The sequence below is a fragment of the Ahaetulla prasina genome, chromosome 1 (genome assembly GCF_028640845.1).
Source record: "Ahaetulla prasina isolate Xishuangbanna chromosome 1, ASM2864084v1, whole genome shotgun sequence".
NCBI classification, from domain to species: Eukaryota; Metazoa; Chordata; class Lepidosauria; order Squamata; family Colubridae; genus Ahaetulla; species Ahaetulla prasina.
The window spans coordinates 267,128,711-267,151,859 of record NC_080539.1 but is presented as its reverse complement, the minus strand read 5'-3'; the positions used below and the strand labels follow the sequence as shown (position 1 = coordinate 267,151,859).

Sequence of the window (23,149 nt, the reverse complement as noted above, 5' to 3'; positions counted from 1 at the left end):
AGCCAGTCCGCTGCTTTGTTGTGGTGAATTTTGTAAAATGAGGATTTTATAGATTAGAAGTGAATTTTATTGTGAAGTTTTGAATGTTTTGTGATTTTTTTATGCTGAGAGTTGAATATTATTCCAAGGGTTACTCCAGAGTAAAATAATCAAGACAGGCTGTAAGCTAAAATGTAATTTCTTCTGTATGCAAATACACTGTTTTTTTAAGATATGAAAAGAAAATGGTTTGCATTTTGCTGAAGACCTAATTGGAGAAAAATGCATGATCATGGATTTGTTTTGATCTAATGTTCATGCTGCTGTGAAGGCTGGTTAAAAAGAGAGTGTCCACATTTACTCCATGCAAGCTTCATTCCCCTCCCCCTGCCTCACATTTCTACCTGGCCCTGATTAAGTTCACCCAAACCCTTATCTAGTTTCAATTAAATGGAATAAAATTCTTGCAGATATTTATTCAACATTCATTCATCTGTTGAAACCATGAATATCATTCAACCCATGTCTGTCTAGTATACTTTATACTGAATAATATAAAGGCATTTTATTTCTTAAACAGGACCTAGCCCAGTGTATGATATTGAATTTGAAAACGTTACCACTACAACTCTGGATATAAAGTGGAAAAATAATGATACAAATGCATCTAATTATACTTATCAAATATACATTAATGGACCTAGTTATTTTGACAATAAAACTTCTAATAGTCCGTATGTGAAAGTTGATAGCTTGGAACCAGGAACATTATACAGATTTGAAATTTATGCAGAAATTGATGGCAGTAAGGGAGATCCAAAGGATACAAGTGTTTATACAAGTAAGTGTATTTAAATGATGCGACTGTACCGGAAGCCCTCGATGTATGATGGGTCCTAGCATAATGTGTAAATTTGATTTTCAATTTATTTGAAATTAAATTGACAAATTCTGCCATTATGGAGCCTAGTGCAAGAGAACAAGTACAGGTAGTCCTCAACTAACAATAGTTTGCTTAGTGACCATTCAAAGTTACAATGGTACTGAAAAAAGTGACTTAGGACCATTTTTCACACTTAACAACCATTACAGCATCCCCATGGTCATGTGACGCTTGGCAGCTGGATCATATTTATGACGGTTGCACTGTCTTGGGGTCATGTGATCACCTTTTGCAACTTTCTGACAAGTAAAGTCAATGTTGAAACCAGATTCACGTAACAACTATTTTACTAATGTAACAACTGCAGTGACTCACTTAACAAATCTGGCATGAAAAGTCATAAAATGGGGCAAAATTCATAACAAATTTCTCACTTAGCAACATAAATTTTGGGCCAATTGTGATCGTATTTTGAGGACTATCTGTACTAATGCACAGATTTCACTGGTATCTTCAGTTTTAAAAAGTGTACAAAACAATGTGCATCATATTGTCACATTATGTTTCTAAACCTACTGAAATTGGAAAATGTTGGTCCTCTATACATTGGAATTAAAGGAGCATAAAAGCCCAAAGAGATAAATGAATAAGAGATAGTGCATCTAAAATAGAGCATATATTTGGAAAAATGTAGAAATGTGACTAGTTGTATTTTTGTATTTTTCAAAAGCACTACTACAGGTAGTCCCCAACTTACGACTACAATGGAACCCAAAATTTATTTTGTTGTGAGACATTTGTTAAGTTTTGCCCCATTTTATGACCTTTCTTGCCACAGTTGTTAAGTGAATCACTAGAGTTGCTAAGTTAGTAACCCGGTTGTTAAGTGAATCTGGCTTCCCCATTGACTTTGCTTGTTAGAAGGTCACAAAAGGTGATCACAGAACCCTGGGACACTGCAACCATCATAGATATGAACCAGTTGCCAAGCATCTAAATGTTGATCACATGATTATGGGGATGCTGCAAAGGTTGTAACTTTGGTCATGTCACTTTTTTCAGTGCTGTTGTAACTTTGGTCACTAAATGAACTGTTGTAAGTCAAGGACTGCCTGTATTTCTTTTATACATCTATTTTCCAGCTATATGCTCTATTTAGAGGAACTAATTGTTTTTGGCAATAATTTTTATGCTACAGTCATTTTCTCCCCCACATTTCTATATAGAGCTTATGGCTGTTTCAAATTCTTCCAAGCTATATCTAGCTAGGATCTGAATTTTAGGCCCTATTCAAATAGCAACGTTTTGCCCACAAACCTGATTTGATCATCTCTGTAGCGTATATGTAGAAAAGAAACACCCAAACATACGCAAATATACATTTTACTACATATATCCTGAAATTTTATTTAAGACATAGTCAAAAGAAAGTATTAATACTAAAAATTTAGCAATTTGTGTTTGAAATCTTCACATGAGGAAATATTGAAATAATACTTTTTTCATTTATATATGTTTTTCTCTCATTAACAGATATAGTTGACTGGTTGAGAGTCTTAACTTTTGTTACTGTTTTCACAAGTGATTCTGCCTTGTTCATATATATTTCGTATATTACTTGTCTTACAATATATGAGGAAAATATTCTGATACTCCCAAAGCATTGTCTTTTTGATCTTTCTGTTCATTATAAATAAATCGAGGCATAATTGGCTGGGATGATGTTTTATTGTGCATAAAATCCCATGCCTCTTTTTCCTGTATATTTATCTTTCTCCTGTGTACTCCTATATACAGTATGTTCTTTAAAAACCCACACATTTGTATCTACCTTTGTCAGTACTATTTGAGTATTGCATTCGCTGTCCATGATAGTAGCAAAATCTTCAATCACTTCAGCATCTAAAATAATGCCTTTTTTTCTTAAACAGAGCCCACTCCAGTTTATGATATTAAAGCTGAAAACATCAATACTACATCCCTGGATTTAAGTTGGAAAAATAATGATGCAAATGCATCTAATTACACTTACCGAATACATATTGATAGACCTCCTTTTAGCTGCTTTTCTAATATTACACATGTATCAATTTCTCACTTGGAACCTGGAAGATTTTATAAGTTTGAAATATTTGCACAAGTCAATGGCAATAAAACTGAAGGAGACCCAAATGGAACAACAGTTTATACAAGTAAGTATATTAAACTAGGTTGTTTTTTTTCCTGTGCATTATTTTTAAATGCACAGTATGGAGTTAAATCAAACAGAAAGTTACAGGAATTAACAGGATTCCAGATAGAATTCATCCCAGAACTATTTCTTTTAGGGATAAACAAACAAAAATATGACAAAAGAATAATATATATTATCTTACACGTAATAACCGCAGCAAGATTAGCTTTCACACAATGCTGGATAAATACAAACATACCTTCTGAAGGTTTAATAATTAAAAAAATATTTGACTGCGCAGAAATGGATAAACTGAAAATTGGTTTAAAAGGACAAATAGATTGGAATATTACGCAATATGAGAGAACGATTGGATTGAGAATAGAAAAATGAAAAAGAAACAATAAAAAAAGACAGAGAATCAAAATGTATAGTAAAAATGTATAGGATGTATTCGAATTGGAATATTATGCTAAGTAAATGGTTGCAGATATGCTTAAGATGTAAATAAGATTTGCTTATTTGTAAAAACTCAATTTAAAAAAGTAAGTCTACCATGCTAAAAGAATAATATTTTAGTGCAGAATTAACATGATTAACAATGCTACTTGACATGTTACTATAATAATTGGGGATTGGGGATTGGAAATTATTTTATTTTTCTCTCATACCTATCGTCATGTATAATGTATTTTTATGTGATGAAAGTACAAATCTACCCATTACCTTAAATCTCTCAGGAAACCGTTTATATCAGTAAACAAGTAAATAAAATTAATTAATTAAATTAAGTGATATAAGTGTGTTAATATAATGCTTAAAGAATATTCTTTACATTTGCATTACGTTTTCAAAGAAAACAAGATTGAATGAGATTGACTTTGATATTTGTAGAAAAACTTCAACAGCCAAAATATTTTTTGGTCTAAAGTTGAAATCTATTTTTCATTTGTGCTTTCCACATGAAATCCAATCATATTTCTGACTTTTTTCAGCACAAAAATTAACCTAGTTTGATGGTGATAATACTTCTCCATGAAGTATTCTGTTTATAAAAAATGTTTTAAAAAAAGACAAATGTTTGTACCTGTCAGGCACAAATAACTTGGAACTGGAGTTTAGTTCAAAGTACCTCCATGTATATGTAATATAGGTACCTCCAAAGTATCTATACACGTATCTGATCTTCTAATTGTCAAAGCAAATTGGCCTTAGAGAGGAATCAATGGGCTTCAAGGAGGACTTAGGTTTCTCATGGCAGCGGAGTGATTCTAAACTGATGATGCGTTTGATAGGGTTCAGCCTGGTCGTGTCCTACATCACCATCAGAATTTAAGAAAATGGTTATTGGAAATCTTGAGCCAGACCCCTTCTATGTATTAGTGCTTTTCATTGTCATAACATGAGTCATCTTACAAGCCTTTATATTTTCAGATACTAAAACATTTACTGTGTTGTGAATAATGAACCAGTAATCTGTGTAGTAATTATGTAGGTGATAGCTTGAAGAAGAAATAATTTGGAAAGCCCCTGTTCCGGTAATTTGACAAATAAAAATAAAAATCGATAGCTAAACAGAATCAAGTCTGTTTAGTCCTTGGATAATAGATTCCAGGGTTGTAGATTTGAGTGCAATCTTTGAAAGAAACATCAGTCCATTTCTGTATTGCAGGTTAGAAACTGTAGAAATGCATCCATGAAATCACCAAAATTGGAGCTCAACTCCCATTTTTATTTTGTCATAAACTATTACCATTTCTTGAAATTATGAATCTCAACAGTGCCCAGAATTTTCTACTCAGAATTCTGGAATACCTTGTCTTACTTAATGAGGTTATTTAAGGGTGTTCATACAGGTATCACTAATACTGTATGTCAAGTAATGCTGGAAGTTTAATTTTGCTTTCTTATGCTTATGACTCAGAAAAACTGAGTCTCGGTTCTCCTTTGCTAAGATATATCTTGTGTGTGATTAATGGCAGCTGTCCCCCTCCCTCAAGAAAAGCTGGGGATACAGCTATTCCCTAATAAAGATGTCTAAGGCACTCAGATAAGAGCTGTTTCCAGGGAATTGCATTTGGAAAGGAAGTTATCTTGGTTTTGTTTTTATTCTGTAATATAATATAAAGGTTTTCAGATTTCATCACATAATTAATGACTTGGATCCCCACCCCCATCTTGTGGTTTTTCAATAACTTTTCCTCCAGAAAAACCAAAATCTCATGATTTTGTTTCAGGCATTATTTGCAGTGTTATTGCATGAGAATTCTGACATTTTGAAAGAATCTTGATCTAGGTTTTTAATTACCTTTTAAAAATTTAATGTGAAAGTGGGTCTGATTGCCATCTCGGGGCGGGGGTGGTGGTGAGTTAGACATCTTGTGTTTTAGACCAGGTGTCTCCAACCTTGGTAACTTTAAGCCTGGAGGACTTCAACTCCCAGAATTCTGGGAGTTGAAGTCCGCCAGGCTTAAAGTTGCCAAGATTGGAGACCCGTTCTAGACTACTACTTTAATAAGCCATTCCTTTCGCCTGGCAGATAAATTGAACTTGCTGTAAGTACAGAATGAAAATTTGAATTGGTTATGATTAAGGTGAGAGTGAAGGTTCATTCTCCAAGCTTCTGCGTTGGTTTCCAAACATTTCATTACCAGGCTAGGTAATATCTTCAGTGGACTTTAGGAGATGTCAGTGTTCTTCTGTTTGTAAAGGCTTCAGGTGTGGGTGTGTCAAGTGAGGGTCTTGTGATGGGTCAGGTGTGAGTCATCAGTGAATGATGGGGGTGGGACTCTTGGGGTTTGTATAACTGGGAAAAGAATCCGGAAGTTTCAGTTTTGGAATTTCACTCATCGTGTGCCAGTTTCCTTATGCTAGTAAAGAACTTCGAAAGACAATGGCTTCAGAGTTTTTTTCATGCAGAAGAGGTTTTTCTGGAACCCTGACACCATGGCCAATGATTTTTGTATTCTCTAAAAGAACTGGTGCTGTTTGGTGTTGATGTGGGTACGGAGTTGGGATCATGGCATTTGACTGCCAGCTGGTGTTCGTGGATCCTGGTTTTTAATTTACGTGATGTTTATCCCATGTAGAATTGGCTGCAGTGGTTACAGTTGATTTTGTAAATTACATTGTTTCTTTATCCTACTGTATTTTGATTAAGGGATATTGTTTTAATGAATAATAAGCAAGATAAAGATAATGATGACAATGACATCACTGTCCTGGGCACATTTAGGTGTATGTGTGTATTTAAATACTTTTTTTTCCTTTACAGAACCTAGCTCAGTCGTCAACATCACAGTTAAAGATGTGAGTACAACCGTGGTCAATGTATCATGGGAAAGTCCTGATGCAGCTGCTTCTTCATACTCTTATAAGATACTCATCAATGGAATACCTAATAAAATATCCCCCACTACTAACACTGAAATTTCAGAGCTAAATCCTGGTACTAATTATCAATTCAGCATATATTCCATAGCAGCGGATAACAAGACTGAAGGGACACCCAAGAACATAATTCATTGTACAAGTAAGTCTCTAGAGATGTACATACTAAAGATGTGGAAATTGAAATATGATTTGTACACGATTTGTGCCGGATATATCTGAAAACTGAGTTGAAGATTTTATTTATTTTATTCAGTGTAACAAAAGCCACTGTAGGTGGGGAATATATTTAGAACTTTGGTACAGTAATAAAAATAAAAAATAACAATACACAACAAAGGGTATAAAAGATGGCAACAGGCATATTAATAACCCATAGGCTCACCTAACCTACCAATCCATTTTGAAAGTTCAACAGTGTTGAGGCCAACCTAGTTTCAGGGGAGATGATATTCTGAGGGCAGGTGCAGTAGAAGAAAAGGATGGTTTACGTTGAACATCATCCAAAAAGAATGTATACTGGAGTGGACAAAAGTAGTATTCAGATAAAGCTGTTCTGTTTCAATTAGATGTTATACCTAGAAATCGGATGTTAAGCCCTATTGTTTCTTTATTTCCCCATCTGGATTAGTACAGAAACTAAATATTAGGACAGATAATTTTAACAGATATTGGTCAATGCCACCAAGTCCCATGATTCCTGTAACTCATAAAAGGTTTACTCTAAAGATGCACTTTTGTGAGATATCTCCTTTGTAGAACAGCTTTTCCTGGGGGTTGCATACAAAAGTAAACCTTATGTTCTATTAGTTCTTGTACCACTTGGAGTCTCTGTCATTTCTATAATATATGGAGGGCCCCTCATTGGTTCCAGTTACTCGCCAGCTAACACATTAAAATTGAGTATTGATATAAGAAACAAAATGGTTGCCAAATTATTCTATTTTCCTGGGATGATGATATATCTCACAAAATGGTCTGTTGTTTTATATACCATGCTAAACTACAAAAATAAAATCTAAACAAGGATAAAACTAACAAAGCCTACCATATTGTATCTCTGGCTATGAATTGATTAAATGTGTTGAGTGAACCCAGCTAATATCTACCCAAGATTGTCTTGAAATCAGAAAACTCAGGACAAATAGAAGTCTAAAGTGGAAGAGGCTGGTCTTGGGGTCGCTATCTGGGATGAGTTTGATACTGTGGCTCCTGAGAACATGGACAGGATACTGGGGAGACTGAATGCGACCACATGTTTATTGGACCTGTGTCCCTCCTGGCTGGTACTGGCCACCCAGGAGGTTACACGAGGCTGGCTCCAGGGAATTGTTAACACTTCATTGACGGAGGGTGTCTTCCCTACCACCTTGAAAGAGGCGGTGGTGAGGCCCCTCCTCAAGAAGCCCTCCCTGGATCCAGCTGTTTTAGCAAATTACCGTCCTGTCTCCAACCTTCGCTTTGTGGCGAAGGTTGTTGAGAGTGTGGTTGCACAACAGTTCCCCCAGTACCTGGATGAAACTGTCTATCTAGACCCATTCCAGTCCGGTTTCCGGCCTGATTACAACACGAAAACGGCCTTGGTCACGTTGGTTGATGATCTCTGGAGGGCTCGCGACAGAGGTTGCTCCTCTGTCCTGGTCCTACTAGATCTCTCAGCGGCTTTTGATACCATCGACCATGGTATCCTGCTGCGCCGGCTCGGGGGACTCGGAGTGGGGGGCACTGTTTATCGGTAGTTCTCCTCCTATCTCTCCGACCGGTCGCAGACGGTGTTGACAGGAGGGCAGAGATCGGCCCCGAGGCGCCTCTTGTGTGGGGTGCCGCAGGGGTCAGTTCTCTCGCCTCTTCTGTTCAACATCTATATGAAGCAGCTGGGTGAGATCATCCGTGGTTTTGGGGTGAGTTGTCATCTATACGCTGATGATACTCAGCTGTATATTTCCACCCCTAACCACCCCAACGAGGCCGTCCTAGTGTCTGGAGGCCGTACGGGTCTGGATGGGGAGATACAGACTCAGGCTCAATCCCTCCAAGACTGAGTGGCTGTGGATGCCGGCAGCCCGGTACAGTCAGCTAATTCCATTGCTGACTGTTGGGGGCAAGTTGTTGGCCCCCATGGAGAGGGCTCGCAATCTGGGCGTCCTCCTGGATGTACGGCTGTCTTTAGAAGAACATATGACGGCCATCGTCAGGGGAGCTTTTTATCAGGTCCGCCTGATATGCCAGTTGCGTCCCTTTCTGGACCGAGTCTCCCTTTGCACGGTCACTCATGCCCTTGTTACATCCCGCCTGGACTACTGCAATGCTCTCTACATGGGGCTCCCCTTGAAGGGCACCCGGAGGCTCCAACTGGTCCAGAATGCGGCTGCGCGGATGATAGAGGGAGCACCTCGTGGCTCCCATGTGACACCCCTCCTGCGCAGTCTGCACTGGCTTCCGGTGGTCTTCCGGGTCCAATTCAAGGTGCTGGTTATCACCTTTAAAGCGCTCCATGGCTTAGGACCGGGTTATTTATGGGACCGCCTACTGCCACTAGTAGCCTCCCACCGACCAGTGCGCTCCTACAGAGAGGGCCTCCTTCGGATACCGTCAGCCAAACAATGTCGGCTGGCGACCTCCAGGGGGAGGGCCTTCTCTGTGGGGGCCCCCTGTGGGGGCCCCCTGCCCTCTGGAATGAGCTGCCTCCGGGGCTTCATCAACTCCCCGACCTCCGGACCTTTCGCCACGAGCTGAAGACGCTTTTGTTTCAGCGTGCAGGGCTAGCTTAAACGTAGTTTTAATTGGGGTTTTTAATTGGGGTTTTTTAATGGGGTTTTTAATTGTATCCAAATATATATATATGATGAGATGATAATAGAAGATTGGAAAACAGATGCAGCAAATAGGAGCTAGTTGTTTTTTCCCCCCAATGACTCAATCCTGATATTGCATAAATGTAATTCTGAATCTTTTCGAGGTCATAGGGAATGCTTCCTCAAATATTTTTAAATTTTAAATTTGTGACAATGAGAATGTTGCTAGTAGGGGAAATCTGTTCAGGTCGCCTCAAAAATAAATGCCAGTAAATCAAATAAAGCTTATTCCATAGGAATTGTTAATAGAATAGCCTAAATTAATTCACTGGGTAGATGAAATTTATTTTAGTTCACTATTTTTCTCCTTATGCAATAATAAAACATGTTTATGTTGATATAGTTTTTCTCTTAATACCCCATTTGCATTTCTGGGATGAATAATTCTTTGAAAAAGAAACAGATAACTAAGGAAGTTTTTCTTTGCTCCGTGCTGCTGCACTTTTTATTATAATTTGTCTGTTTATTAAATAGCAAATGGACAACCATAGATGTTCTCTTTTATTGTAGATCCAGCATCAGTGGATAGATTTGATTGCAATCTCGTAGAAAAAGAGCCAAAATTAAGTCTAAACTGGAGCCCTCCAAATGGAAGTTATGAAGGCTTCAGAATCGAGGTCCTAAACAATAATTGGAACAAGACTTTGGAGAAAAAATATCAAACCATTGTGACAGGCCTGGATTACTTTACCACTTATACCATTAGAATTGTCACCCTTTCATGTACGAAAATGAGTGTTCCTCAGGAGAAAAAATGCCGCACAAGTATCACTGGTAAGCATAAAGCTACCTTGTATGGACTTGTTTAATGAATAAAAATGATACAGCTGTTGCATGCCCATCTGTATTTTAACATGAGAAATGTACTTATATGAAAACCTCTGTGATTAATGCTTCTATTTTTCTCCCTGGCACCCCTCAAAATCTTTATAAATTTCTTACTAAATTACTAGAGCAGATCTGTCAGAGAATATATCTGAAGAAAAATAGTACCTCTGTTCCTTTTTATGTATTGTATGTATATAATATTTTTAGATATACATAAGGGGGCTTTATTAATAAGTGATATGTATGTGGCCACTAAGTGTTGACACCAGCTTGATGGCACATAATCAGTCTGATTATGGCAATACATTTTTATCTCCATATCCTGAGGTGAATTATCTAATTGGAATATATATGTATGTATTAGAAAATTACTAAGTCAAATGAGGAGATGGTAGTCCATACAGGAACATGGAGGCAGTGGTGAGCAATTTTCAAAATGGCCTCTTTACATCCCATTCTGCAGTTCAGTTTGGAACAGAAGGGGTGTGTGTATGTGTGGTGTCCCATGTGATTAGGATGCTGTATCAAAAGACCATTGAGAGGTTGATGGATCAGCAGTTCAAAACCAAGAGCAAGCCGCATGACGGAATGAGCTCCTGTCCTTGCCCAGATCCTGTCTGTCTAGCAGTTTGAAAGCATGCAAATAAAAATAGATAAGTAGATGAAAAACAAGTGGGAAAATAACCGGGACGTGAAATGAGCCCCACTCAGGCGTCCCCTGGGCAACGGTGATGCCACCAGCTAATCCTTTCAACCTGGAAGTGCCTTGGTAGGTGCTTTGAACACAGATGTAGAAGTAGTACTTGGAACATGGAGTCATAAAATTTGCATGATGTGCTGAGGGCTGTTGCTTTGTGAATAAATCTCTGGGCAGTGGTGGTTTGGCACAGTGTTGTTGTTGTTGTTGTTCCTTATTCCTTTCATATCCTGATAAGGTCATGGTTATTTTTTCTTTCCCAGATCCCCCACCTTTGCTCATGTCCCCTACTGTCAAGGCAATCAGCCACAACTCTTTCAGTGTTCAGTTCAACAGTTTTAGTTCAAATCATGGACCTATAACAGCATATGCAGTAATTATTGCCACGTCAGAAGGTAAAGTACAATATCCCTTGGATAATTATTTTTTCTATTGATCTAAAAATGTTTTAACTTTATGGCATGAATATTTACTGTATATATGAGGGCTCTTTTATTTAAAAAAAATGAAGCCAAAGTCAGTCAAAGCTAAATTCTAAACTAGCACTTAAATCCAGTATATGCCGAATGCAAAAGTCACCTCCTCTTGTTTTTAAAACTGTTGGGGAAAATAGCAGTTACGTTGCTTATCAAATGCCTAGATGATCTTGGCTGTTTGGAAAAGCTAAGCAGGTTGGACTTCATTTGATGGGAGACCAGGAGTTATCATAATTGTCAGCTAAACTGAGCAGTCACAAAAAATATCCCCAAGAAAGCAGTTGCAAACAACTTCTATATCGTTGCTGACAGCCATTTTGGTGTAATGAGGAAGGGGCTGGCACAGAAACCAGAAGAGGTGCAGGCCTCCCTTAGATATGAAAGCCAGTTTGGTGATCTTCAGCCGGTCACTCTCTCAGCCCAACTCACCACACAGGGCTGTGATTGTGGGGAAAACAGGAGGAGGAAGTAATATTAGGTGTTTTTACTGCCTTGAGTTATTTTTAAAAGCAATAAATGCTGGATTTAAAAAAATCTAATAAATATATTAGAAACAGCACAGATAATTCAATGAAATCACCAATGGTTTTCCAAACATCATCATCATCATCATCATCATCATCATCATAATTTAATTTGTATACTGCCCTTCTCCCGAAGGACTCAGGGCGGTTTACAGCCAAGATAAAATACAATGAAAACACATACAATACTAAACACAAACATTAAAAAACTTATTAAATTTGGCCCAATTTTAAAATACAATCAAACCCTATAAAATTAATAAAAATTAAAACCCATAAAATCAACTAAAAAATTAAAATTCAAGCCAGTCCTGCGAGACGGAATAAATAAGTCTTAAGTTTGCGGCGAAAGGTCCAAAGGTCAGGTAGTTCTCGAAGTCCAGGGGAAGTTTGTTCCACAGGGTAGGAGCCCCCACAGAGAAGGCCCTTCCCCTGGGGGCCGCCAGTCGACATTGCTTGGCTGACGGCACAGTAAGGAGTCCCTCTCTGTGAGAATGCACAGGTCGATGGGAGGTACAAGATGGCAGTAGACGGTCCCGTAAGTATCCCGGTCCTAAGCCATGGAGTGCTTTAAAGGTGGTAACCAATACCTTGAAGCGCACCCGGAAGACAACTGGCAGCCAGTGCAATCTGCGCAGGATGGGTGTTACATGGGACCTCTGAACCGCTCCCTCTATCACCCGCGCAGCTGCATTCTGGACTAACTGGAGCCTCCGGGTGCTCTTCAAGGGGAGCCCCATGTAGAGAGCATTGCAGTAATCCAAGCGAGAGGTAACAAGAGCATGAGTGACCGTGCATAGGGCATCCCGGTCAAGGAAGGGGCGCAACTGGCGAATCAGGCGGACCTGATAAAAAGCTCTCCTGGAGACGGTCGTCAAGTGATCTTCAAAAGACAACCGCCCATCCAGGAGAACGCCCAAGTTGCGCACCCTTTCCATCGGGGCCAATGACTCGCCCCCAACAGTCAGCCGCGGCTGCAGCTGACTGTACCGGGGTGCCGGCATCCACAGCCACTCCGTCTTGGAGGGATTAAGCTTGAGCCTGTTTCTCCCCATCCAGACCCGTACGGCTTCTAGACACCGGGACAGTACTTCGATAGCTTCGTTGGGGTGGCCTGGGGTGGAAAAGTACAGCTGCGTATCATCAGCGTACAGTTGGTACCTCACCCCAAAACCACTGATGATCTCACCCAGCGGCTTCATATAGATGTTGAACAGGAGAGGCGAGAGAATCGACCCCTGCGGCACCCCACACATGAGGCGCCTCGGGGTCGATCTCTGCCCCCCTGCCAACACCGTCTGCGACCGGTCAGAGAGATAGGAGGAGAACCACCGATAGACGGTGCCTCCCACTCCCAAACTCCCCAGCCGGTGCAGCAGGATACCATGGTCAATGGTATCGAAAGCCGCTGAGAGGTCTAATAGGACCAGGGCAGAGGAATAACCCCTGGCCCTGGCCCTCCAGAGATCATCAACCAATGCAACCAAAGCCGTCTCCGTACTGTATCTGGGTCAAAAGCCGGACTGGAACGGGTCTAGATAGACAGTTTCATCCAGGTATTGGGGTAATTGACGTGCCACCACACTCTCTACAACCTTCGCCACAAAGCGAAGGTTGGAGACCGGATGATAATTTCCTAAAACAGCTGGGTCCAGGGAAGGCTTCTTGAGGAGGGGTCTCACCACCGCCTCTTTCAAGGCAGCAAGAAAAGCCCCCTCCAACAAAGAAGCATTTATAATCCCCCAGAGCCAGCCTCCAATCAGTACCAGTGGCCAGTACCAATCAGGAGGGGCACGGGTCCAGTAAACATGTGGTGGCATTCAACCTCCCCAACAACCTGTCCATGTCCTCAGGAGTCACAGTGTCAAAACTATCCCAAACAGTCTCAACAAGACGAGTCTCAGACCTCTCACCTGGATCTACCCAATTTTGATCCAATCCATCCCGAAGCTGAACGATTTTATCGTATAGATAACCGTTAAACTCCTCAGCACACCCTTGTAATGGGTCCTCCCGCACCTCCTTTTTTCATAAAATGTAACAGGAAATTATTCTGAACTATGAACAGCATATATCCGTGATGGTGAACCTATGGCATGTATGCCAGAAGTGTCATGCAGAGCCATAGCCCGTTACTCTTCCGGGTTCCGGCGCACTGGCCAGCTGGTCTTCATGCACGCAGGAAGCAGAAGAGCAGCCTCCCGGTGCGCATGCGTACGCCAGGCAGCTGATCTTCTGGTTTCCGGCGCATGCATGCACACCAGCCACCTAGTCTTCCAGTTTCTGGCATGCATGCACGCGTGAAGACCAGCTGGCCGGTGCACATGCGCACACGTGTGCACTTGTGCACACTCATGCTCCCGTTTTCATACTTGGTGCCGAAAAGGTTCGCCAACACTGGCATATATATTCAACTATGATTTTTGTGCTGAGATGGACTCATCAATCTATTTAATCCCCAAAGTATTGTATCTATATTTTGGTGGGATAAATGCACTGTAGTGCAATGTGATGCAGTTTATTAATTCTAGATGATTATTGGCAAAACAGTATTTTGTGGTGAGTGTTACACAGTAATGTTCTATCTATCATTCATTATAAGACAGAAATTTATTTGCGTATATAAGATGTATATATATAAATAAATTTCTGTCCTCCAATAATGAATGATACATACATAACAATTTTATATGGCCATCCATCTCAAAGCAGTAACTCTGCTGTGAATGTTGTAAATACAGCCCTGTATACCATCACTTCTTAATTTATTGAATGTGAGTATTTAATGTTAGGAAATGCCTTTAGTTTCAAGATGGTTGACAGTAGTATATTATGAACTTAGCTCCCTGTATTTTGTCTCCTTTCCTACAAAACCTCCAGAACAATTCAGTATAGATCTATTTATTCAATTACAAAAAATACAGAGTTAAGAAGCTTCTTGGATGAGAAGCAAAATGTCTTCAAAGAAAAACAAGAAAGTCCAGTTGCCTCGTGAAAAAGCACTTCTAGTACAGAGTTAAATATTTCTCCTTTGTTTTGGTTTGCAAAACACTCGACACCTGAGTTTGCATTTGTGTGTTGTGATCACCATGGAGACAAAGCTTTGTTTTGAAGAAGGATATGTTTAAAATAAACCTACAGTAAAGTAGTTTTCTAAGTCCTGTTGGAATTACATAATTTCTATAAATTGCAGGACATTTTGAAGACATTTTGAATTGCAGGGCATTTTGAAGCCAGAGATGAGACTTGTCCCTGTAGGAGATCAGCCACATACCTGAAAAATTGCTCAGCAAATATTTAAGGAGCTTCAAAACAATAAGCAGAAACTATTATAAGCATCCTCCCTTGCAAAATTTGTAGTATTGTCCTCACCATAATACCCAAATTGGTCAAGGAATGTGAGCATCGGATATTTCTTTCTTTTAAAAAGCGAAAGGGGAAGCAAATTAAAAGGCAATATAATCAACTTCAGAAACATTCAGCTGAAAGTAAATATTTCTTTTCCCCCCAATAAATTCTAGAAATCAAATTAACAAAACACCATTTTCTTAATTTACTCTTAAAACTGTATATAAACTATTTCCAAAAGTGAACTAAATTAACGGTTTTTAGAAATTTGCACTGTGACTTTTGTTCAGGAGTAGAAAATCTTGCATCTATAGAAGTGAAATACGTTACACACCAACGAACTTCCCAGGCAGCTAACTAAATAAATAGTAAAAATTCATCTTACTGGTTTTTTTTTCTTTTTCTTTTAAAACCCGTCTAATAGTATTTTGTTGAATTGCTGCTTATCATTTAACTTTAGCTTACAATGTGTTGTTCTTTCTAATTAGGTTCAGTCTCAAATGAGACTTTAAAGTACACATATAATGATTTCAGGAGTAAAGAAACAAATGCTTACGTTGCATATATCACAACTGAAGAAAAGCGTTCATCTCCTTCTACCCAAAATCAGGATTATGTTGTTGAAATAGGAAATGAATCTAAAACATATGGTTATTTTAATGGAAAATTAAATCCTCTTGGGTCATACAGGTAATTTTTCTCATGTTTCATAATGCAACTTTATAATACATGTGAATAAAACATGATGAATGAGTAATCTACATATCTCTGAAAACTCTTGATTGTATCTCAGCCTAATAGCTATTTTCTTTCTTCCCTACCTTTGATTAGGGCATGTATTGCCGCTTTCACTAGAATTGCATTTTTGAATGAGACCATTGTCAACGCAGAGAAGAGTTATGTCTCATTTTCTCATCTTTCACCGTTTGTTGCCTTACCTGAGAATCCAGGTATTGATCAAATTCTTGTTGCAAACCCAGCTCTATTCTGAGCAAACCTTTGAATCTTCAGATTAAAATCCTTACTAAAGTTGAAGAGAAAATCAATATTATATATTCAGAAATGGCGTGCATGCGCAGCTATCACTTATGCAAATGTAGCTGCACGTGCCAACCACTCATACAGAATCATCCATCCCCTCTCACACACACCCCTACCAGTCCACCAAGCCGGAAAGTTTGGGGACCACTGTTCTGACACATTCCTCTGCAGATGAAGCTGCAATAGCCTAATTTGAATCTATCGTATCAGTGAATTACTGAAGCCAAGCTTTCGCCATCCAGATAGTTTGACTTGTGTAGTCTGCCTATTAAAGGAATCTGCATGTATACACGGGAATTGTTCTATGCTAGTCTGAAACCTTACATCTGCTATGATGTATATGAGAATTCATACACTATAAATTTTACTTAGTGTTCTTAGCTCCAAGATTCAGGAACAGGGGCTGCTTTGCTGTTGTTAGCAGTAACAAATGTAAGGGATATGTGAATTGGCAATTCATTTTGCTTCGATGTAGTACATCATTCTATATCAGGGTTTCTGAAGCTTGGCAGCTTTAAGATGTATGGAGTTCAAATTCCAGATTTCCCCAGCCAGCATGCTCTGTATCAATTAAGTTTTGAAGTTTTGAAGCTGATCCAATTTAGCTGACTGTCTTTATTAAGGACTAAATTGTGGCAATAAAAGCAAAAAAAATAATAATAGCAAAATCAGAGCAGCATAAGTGGGTGGATGCCATCATTAAAAAGAGGCATAAAGGATCTAAAAATATACATCAAAAGTGAAAATGAAGATCTAAAAGGAATGATAAAAAGCTAGAAGATATAAAAGACAGAGAGAAAGAGAGACTAAGAGCAGCTTGAAGCATTAGATGGGTGTAAAGGAGCATAAAAGTATGAAGAAGACTATATATCGCTTTTCTATTTTCCAGCTGTCATCACAGGAGGTGTTGTCGGAAGCATTTTGGTTCTGTTAGTTATTGTTATAATTGTTGGAGTCATCTTCTGGAAAAAGAAAAGGTATAAAAATAACTTCATAATGCAGCTATTTTGAATTCCATGCTAAATCGTGGGCATCTTCTTAAATTGTCTAGATTTCGAATTTTAAATTTTATTTAAGTTTTAAACTGGGGTTTTTAGTTTTTTAACTATTTTAATTTTCGGCCAAATTGTATAATAAGTTTTTTTAATTTACTTTTAATTGTACATTGTTTCTTTTTACCTTGGCTGTACACCGCCCTGAGTCCTTCGGGAGAAGGGCGGTCTAGAAATCTAATAAAATAAATAAATAATAATAATCTCCACTGCAGAGTCCACCAAGATTCTCCAAATGGATTAAGCCTAGAGCTCCCAGCATTCCCAGCTAGATTATTATTTGGGTGTTTTTCTTCAGCCAAAACATTCAGTCAACATAACTATTAATGGATTATGCGAGTTGTAATTCAAAACAGGGACAGTTTGTTTCTTATTTGTTCTTGCTTTAGATCTGATGCTACACAAATCTTTTTCTTGGTGATAAGCTTATATTAAGTATCTGGAATGATGAGGCGGGACTGCTACTGTGTTTCTCCAAAAAGAAGGCTGGCCTTTATTTTCTTTTGGCCCCCCAAAAAACAGCTAGGCCTTATTTTTGGAGGGTTCTAATTATTGACTCAACTTGCGGCAGTGCCACTGACAGCCTCACCCAGCAGGAGCCCGCTGCTGGCCCACTTCTGTGGCCGCTTGAACTCTTTTATTGGCTGTAAATGCCTTCTGACAGGCATCTGAAGACAAAATGGAGGCCAGGGCAATGTGTGCGAGTGGCGGCAAGTGGTCGCAGAAGAATGTGAGACAGGTGTCGGGGTGTATGAGGCCTGGTAAGTAGGGCAGCACCACACCCCATCTCCACCCTAGCTTATTTTTTACCTGTGTGCTTCGCCCACCCCCTGCACCCCGGGGTGGGCGGGGGTCTTAATTAGGGCTAATTTTGTGAGTGAGGCTTAATTTGATTGCATGCGTTCAAAAACATGACTGGGCTTCTTTTCAAGATAGGTCGTCTTTTTGGAGAAACACAGTAGTTATTCAAAACTGCCTTGTCACAGAAAATTGAATACACCACCATTTACTAATTTCTCAAAACATATTTGTTGCCTACAGAAAAGCATAGTTCATGGTATAATGTAAGTGCCTTAACTAGATGGAAAGCTATGCAACTAGTTTGATGTATATATTAAAGAATGAAAATCCCAAGTAACTTATTTTCAATCTTCACTTTTATAGGAAAGGTAGAAATAACGAAGTGCCATTTACTCAAATTGAGTGAGTTGAATTGTTTTTTTTTTCTTTGCCTAGTGTTCAGAAATCTGTCTGAACTTTTTTTTTCTGATCTTGGTTTGAAAATGGATGGGAGGGAGTGATATATAAAGAATCTGCTGGATTTGGGCAGCATCCAATACATTTAAATAAATAAATAAATTCCATAGCATTTCCAAAGCTTTACAAACAATTAAGGTTTGTTTTAATAAACCATTTAATCTTTAAGGAAACAATTCACGCAGTTGCTAATTCTGCAGATGGTATCATGTCTAGTTTCTTCTTAATAATAACAACGTTAAAGTTGTTCCAAATGAAGTAACGTCTGTAAAAAGCAGGGAAAAAAGGATCAAATAATTGGAAACAGCATTAACATAGCTTAAACATGGATAAGATAATTTTTTAAACCGATGCATTGTTTTCAAAACTTAATTGGAACCATTAATATCACAACAGGGAATTATTTTAGGGAATTCATTACAACCTTTGCTGAATCCCAAATATTATATATAAAAATTGCTTTGCTCAGTTAATAAGGACAATAGCTAATGTATATTTTCCTTTTTCTTTCTCTTTTCCTTTCCAGACCTAAAAAGTAAGTAAATATTTCCATCCTGAATAAATAGAATTATTGTTTCTTACCTTTCTTCCCAAATACTTATACATTCTGATTTCTGTTCGGTTTCCAAGCTATATACATGATTTTTGAGTGAATTTTTTGTTTTATTTTACATGTTAAATGCTTCACTTGTCAAGTGTTTCTTTGCTTCACTTTGCTTTTGCCTTTTGGAATTTCTAAATCCAATTGACTCTCATTCATACCTTGACATGTTTCACCACTTCTCAATGGATGCTTGGCTCTTATGCAGGGACATTTTTTGCATAATTAAGGAGTTAAGTCCCGAAATGACTCGGTACTTTTTTGTGGTTTGAACAAAACGATGCACTAAACAGTAGCTGCCATTTTTGTCTTTTGCAGATCAAAGTTACTTAAAGTTGAAAATTACGAATCTTATTTTAAGAAACAGAAAGCTGACTCAAACTGTGGGTTTGCTGAAGAGTATGAGGTATGCTTTTTTAACAATTCTTATTCACACAGGAACATTTTCCTTGCGCATATGGTCATTTCCGTTATTAGTGAATTTTTGCAATTTTCAGGAGTTATATATTTGAGTGCATTTCATTCAGTAAGGAACCAAAACTCAATTGTGAAAACAAATTTGGGCCGGATAGCTCAGGCTGGTAAGGCCTGTTATTAAGAACACAAAGCCTGCAATTACTGCAGGTTCAAGCCCGGCCCAAGGTTGACTCAGCCTTCCATCCTTTATAAGGTAGGTAAAATGAGGACCCAGATTGTTGGGGGGGCAATAAGTTGACTTTGTAAAAATATACAAATAGAATGAGACTATTGCCTTATACACTGTAAGCCGCCCTGAGTCTTCGGAGAAAGGCGGGGTATAAATGTAAACAAAAAAATAAAAATAAAAATTAACAAGTAGAAATAATAAAGACCTTTTCCTGGCATCCACTGTTACTAAAGTTCAACAATGCTAAATATTCAAAAATTGTTTCTTGAGTTTTGAGACAAAAAAGTAGTAGATCATATCTTTCTCTGTTGTAGGATCTTAGGCCTGTTGGTGCTAATCAGCCTAAATTTGCAGCTGAATTGTCAGAAAACAAAGGAAAAAATAGATACAACAATGTTTTGCCTTGTAAGTTCCCCATTCTATTTCTTTATTTACTCTTACTATTACCTAAAGTATTTTAGCTGTAACTTTATAAAATGTGATCAGAACTTCCATTTGGCCCAAAACAGTTCCTGCTATGTTTTCTGCCTTTCTGTTTACTTGTAATACAAAATGGAACTTTGATTTTGATTTTAAATTCTCCATATTTTCGGGGGGCCTTTTCGCCATGACGGCCTCCTGCAACCCTGGGCCAGCGAAAACAGAGGTTGGGGACCATGCATGAACTTCCCGAGCTTTGTTTTCACTGGCAAAGGCACCGTGGGCCAGTCCTTCACTGTTTCCAGGGAGGCACCACAGGCCAGATCTAAGCATCGCGCAGGCCGGATCCAGCCCACGGGCCTTGAGTTTGACACCCCTGCTCTAAATCATTACAAAAAAACCGAAGTGGAAAATAGGTATTTAGTGCTCAAAAGCTCTCTCTCAGTAACAATGCTTCTCTACTGAGCTGCATCAAATTCTTATGTATACCAGATACATTGACCATTGTCTCCTAAAAAAAAGTTTTGAAAATTGCATTTGAAAATTGAAAGTTTCTTTAGCTCCTTTCTTTAATGAAATTTCCATCCTGGAAATTTGATTGTTCCCGGGATATGATTGTTTGAAGGATAATTAATTTGATTGAAGTGCTAATTTGCTAGTACTTCCGTAAGTTTTAATACTTGACTTGAATAATTAAATTTTACAGATAATGTTACATAGTTTGGTAATGAAATGTCTGCAAGAAAACCACCCAGCTCAGAGAGCACCAAAGACTTCACATAATTAAACTTACTTGGAGCCTCACTTCCTATATTTTTTCACTTAGCATATGACCTTTCACAATAAACGCATTGTATTTATTTAATGAATTTTTCTAAATTACATTTAAAAAGCAAGACCTGACATATCTTTTTTTCTCCTTGCAGATGATATTTCTCGTGTTAAACTTTCAGTTCTAAATCATTCAACTGATGATTACATTAATGCAAATTATATGCCGGTAAGTCTTCCTGAGGGGTTTAAAACACATTATTTAGAGTGGCAAGTTTGTTGAAAAACGATACTGAGACCATATTTTTATCACAGGGGTATAACTCCAAGAAAGAGTTTATTGCAGCACAAGGCCCTTTACCTAACACTGTGCAAGATTTCTGGCGTATGATCTGGGAGAAAAAGATTTACACAGTTGTTATGTTGACTAAATGCGTTGAACAAGGCCGGGTAAGTTTTTTTTTCTTAACTTCTAGGACCAGTTACAAAACATCAGAGCCACAACTATCTATCATATACATGAGTGGCATTAGAATTTATTTAAAACTATTATATCTTGCTCGTTACACAAATCAATATGGCCAGTTTCTAAATAAATACACATACAATATATATTGCTGGCAAAGAGAGTTCTTTATTTATTTATTAAATTTATTGGTTGCCCATCTTACCACAGGGTAACTCTATGCAAGAGTTACTCTATGGTAACTTTGCAAGGAACACCAACATACAGATTCTGTCCGTATTAAAATATTCAAAATTGAGTTTAGAGGAAAGGTAGAAGAATGAGATCAAGTTTGACATGGGCAAAAATTAAAAGTCAATTATTAACAGATACATATTTCCGTTTAGATTTAATTTATGTTTTTAGAGATAATAACAATAGCACTTAGACTTATATACCGCTTCACAGTGCTTTTACAGCTCTCTGAGCGGTTAACAGAGTCGGCCTATTTTTTTTTTTTAATTATTTGAATTTATATCTCGCCCTTCTCCGAAGATTCAGGGCGGCTTACATTGTGTAAGGCAATAGTCTCATCCTATTTGTATATTTATATACAAAGTCAACTTATTGCCCCCCCAACAATCTGGGTCCTCATTTTACCTACCTTATAAAGGATGGAAAGCTGAGTCAACCTTGGGCCTGGTGGGACTTGAGCCTGCAGTAATTGTAACTGCAGGCAGCTGTGTGTTAATAACAGGCTGCATTAGCCTGGTGAGCCACTTCCCAGCCCCTATTGCTCCCAACAATCTGGGTTCTCATTTTATTGACCTCGAAAGGATGGAAGACTGAGTCAACGTTGAGCCTGGTGGGATCTGAACTGCCAAATTGCAGGCAGCCGGCAGGCAGCAGAAGTAGCCTGCAGTACTGATTCTAACCACTGCACCACCATAGCTCTTATAATGCTGCTACTAAGGAGAAGCTGATCCTCCATGTCTATTGACACAGATAATTAAAACAGTGTTCTGTGGCAAGAATAAGGAGGTTTTTTGTAACTGTTCCCTAGATGGTGATTGGAATCATGTTAGTCTTCAAGGTAGAAGAAAAACGAGAGCCAGTTTGGTGCAGTGGTTAAGGTATCAGCCCAGTAATGTGAGTCTGTGAATTCTAGTCCCAACTTAGGTACAAAGTCAATTGAGTGACCTTGGACTTGTCACTTTCTCTCAGCGGGTAGGAAGCAGTCAAGGACAAACCACTTCTGAAAAATCTTGCCAAGAAAACTGCAGGGAGTTTTCCAGGCCGTCTTCAAGAATTGAACATGATTGAACATAAGAAAAAAGAAAGAGCAAAGCTGATTTTCCTAGTTTCTTCAGTTCTCTAACTGTGTTGGCTAAGAATTCTGTAAAAATTGTCCTTACATAATGTCTGTCTGGCACAATGTTATGGGAAGCTGATTTATTATAGTATCTTGCAGCTGTGGTATCTCCAGTCCAAGAAAGGGTTTGACAATAAAAGTATTTTACAGTATAAACTATGGGTCATTTATATTTTTAGACAAAATGTGAAGAGTATTGGCCAAACAAACAATCCAAGAACTATGGGGATATAATGGTGGCCATGACTTCAGAAATTTTCTTACCTGAGTGGACAATAAGAGATTTCTCCATACAGCAAGTGAGTTATGATCATATATTACAGAGCTTTCTCTTGATAGAGAACCCTTTCTCTTGGGTTTTTGGTAATCAGGGTTTGGACCCATGGTATGA

At 38.5% G+C, this 23,149-nt stretch overlaps 1 protein-coding gene across 3 annotated transcripts in view; it reads left to right on the top strand.

The window, feature by feature from the left end:
- Positions 1-23,149, top strand: part of PTPRJ (protein tyrosine phosphatase receptor type J) — a 129,895-nt gene that overhangs the window by 91,885 nt on the left and 14,861 nt on the right. For all 3 annotated transcript variants that reach the window (XM_058158254.1, XM_058158264.1, XM_058158275.1), the window contains 14 exons: positions 560-820; positions 2,794-3,054; positions 6,310-6,567; positions 9,791-10,054; positions 11,069-11,200; positions 15,642-15,843; positions 15,985-16,103; positions 17,084-17,171; positions 18,411-18,449; positions 19,423-19,510; positions 20,065-20,155; positions 21,097-21,170; positions 21,257-21,391; positions 22,938-23,057. In XM_058158254.1, coding sequence (XP_058014237.1) covers positions 560-820; positions 2,794-3,054; positions 6,310-6,567; positions 9,791-10,054; positions 11,069-11,200; positions 15,642-15,843; positions 15,985-16,103; positions 17,084-17,171; positions 18,411-18,449; positions 19,423-19,510; positions 20,065-20,155; positions 21,097-21,170; positions 21,257-21,391; positions 22,938-23,057 — 2,132 coding nt within the window. The remainder of the gene's footprint in view (positions 1-559; positions 821-2,793; positions 3,055-6,309; positions 6,568-9,790; positions 10,055-11,068; positions 11,201-15,641; positions 15,844-15,984; positions 16,104-17,083; positions 17,172-18,410; positions 18,450-19,422; positions 19,511-20,064; positions 20,156-21,096; positions 21,171-21,256; positions 21,392-22,937; positions 23,058-23,149) is intronic.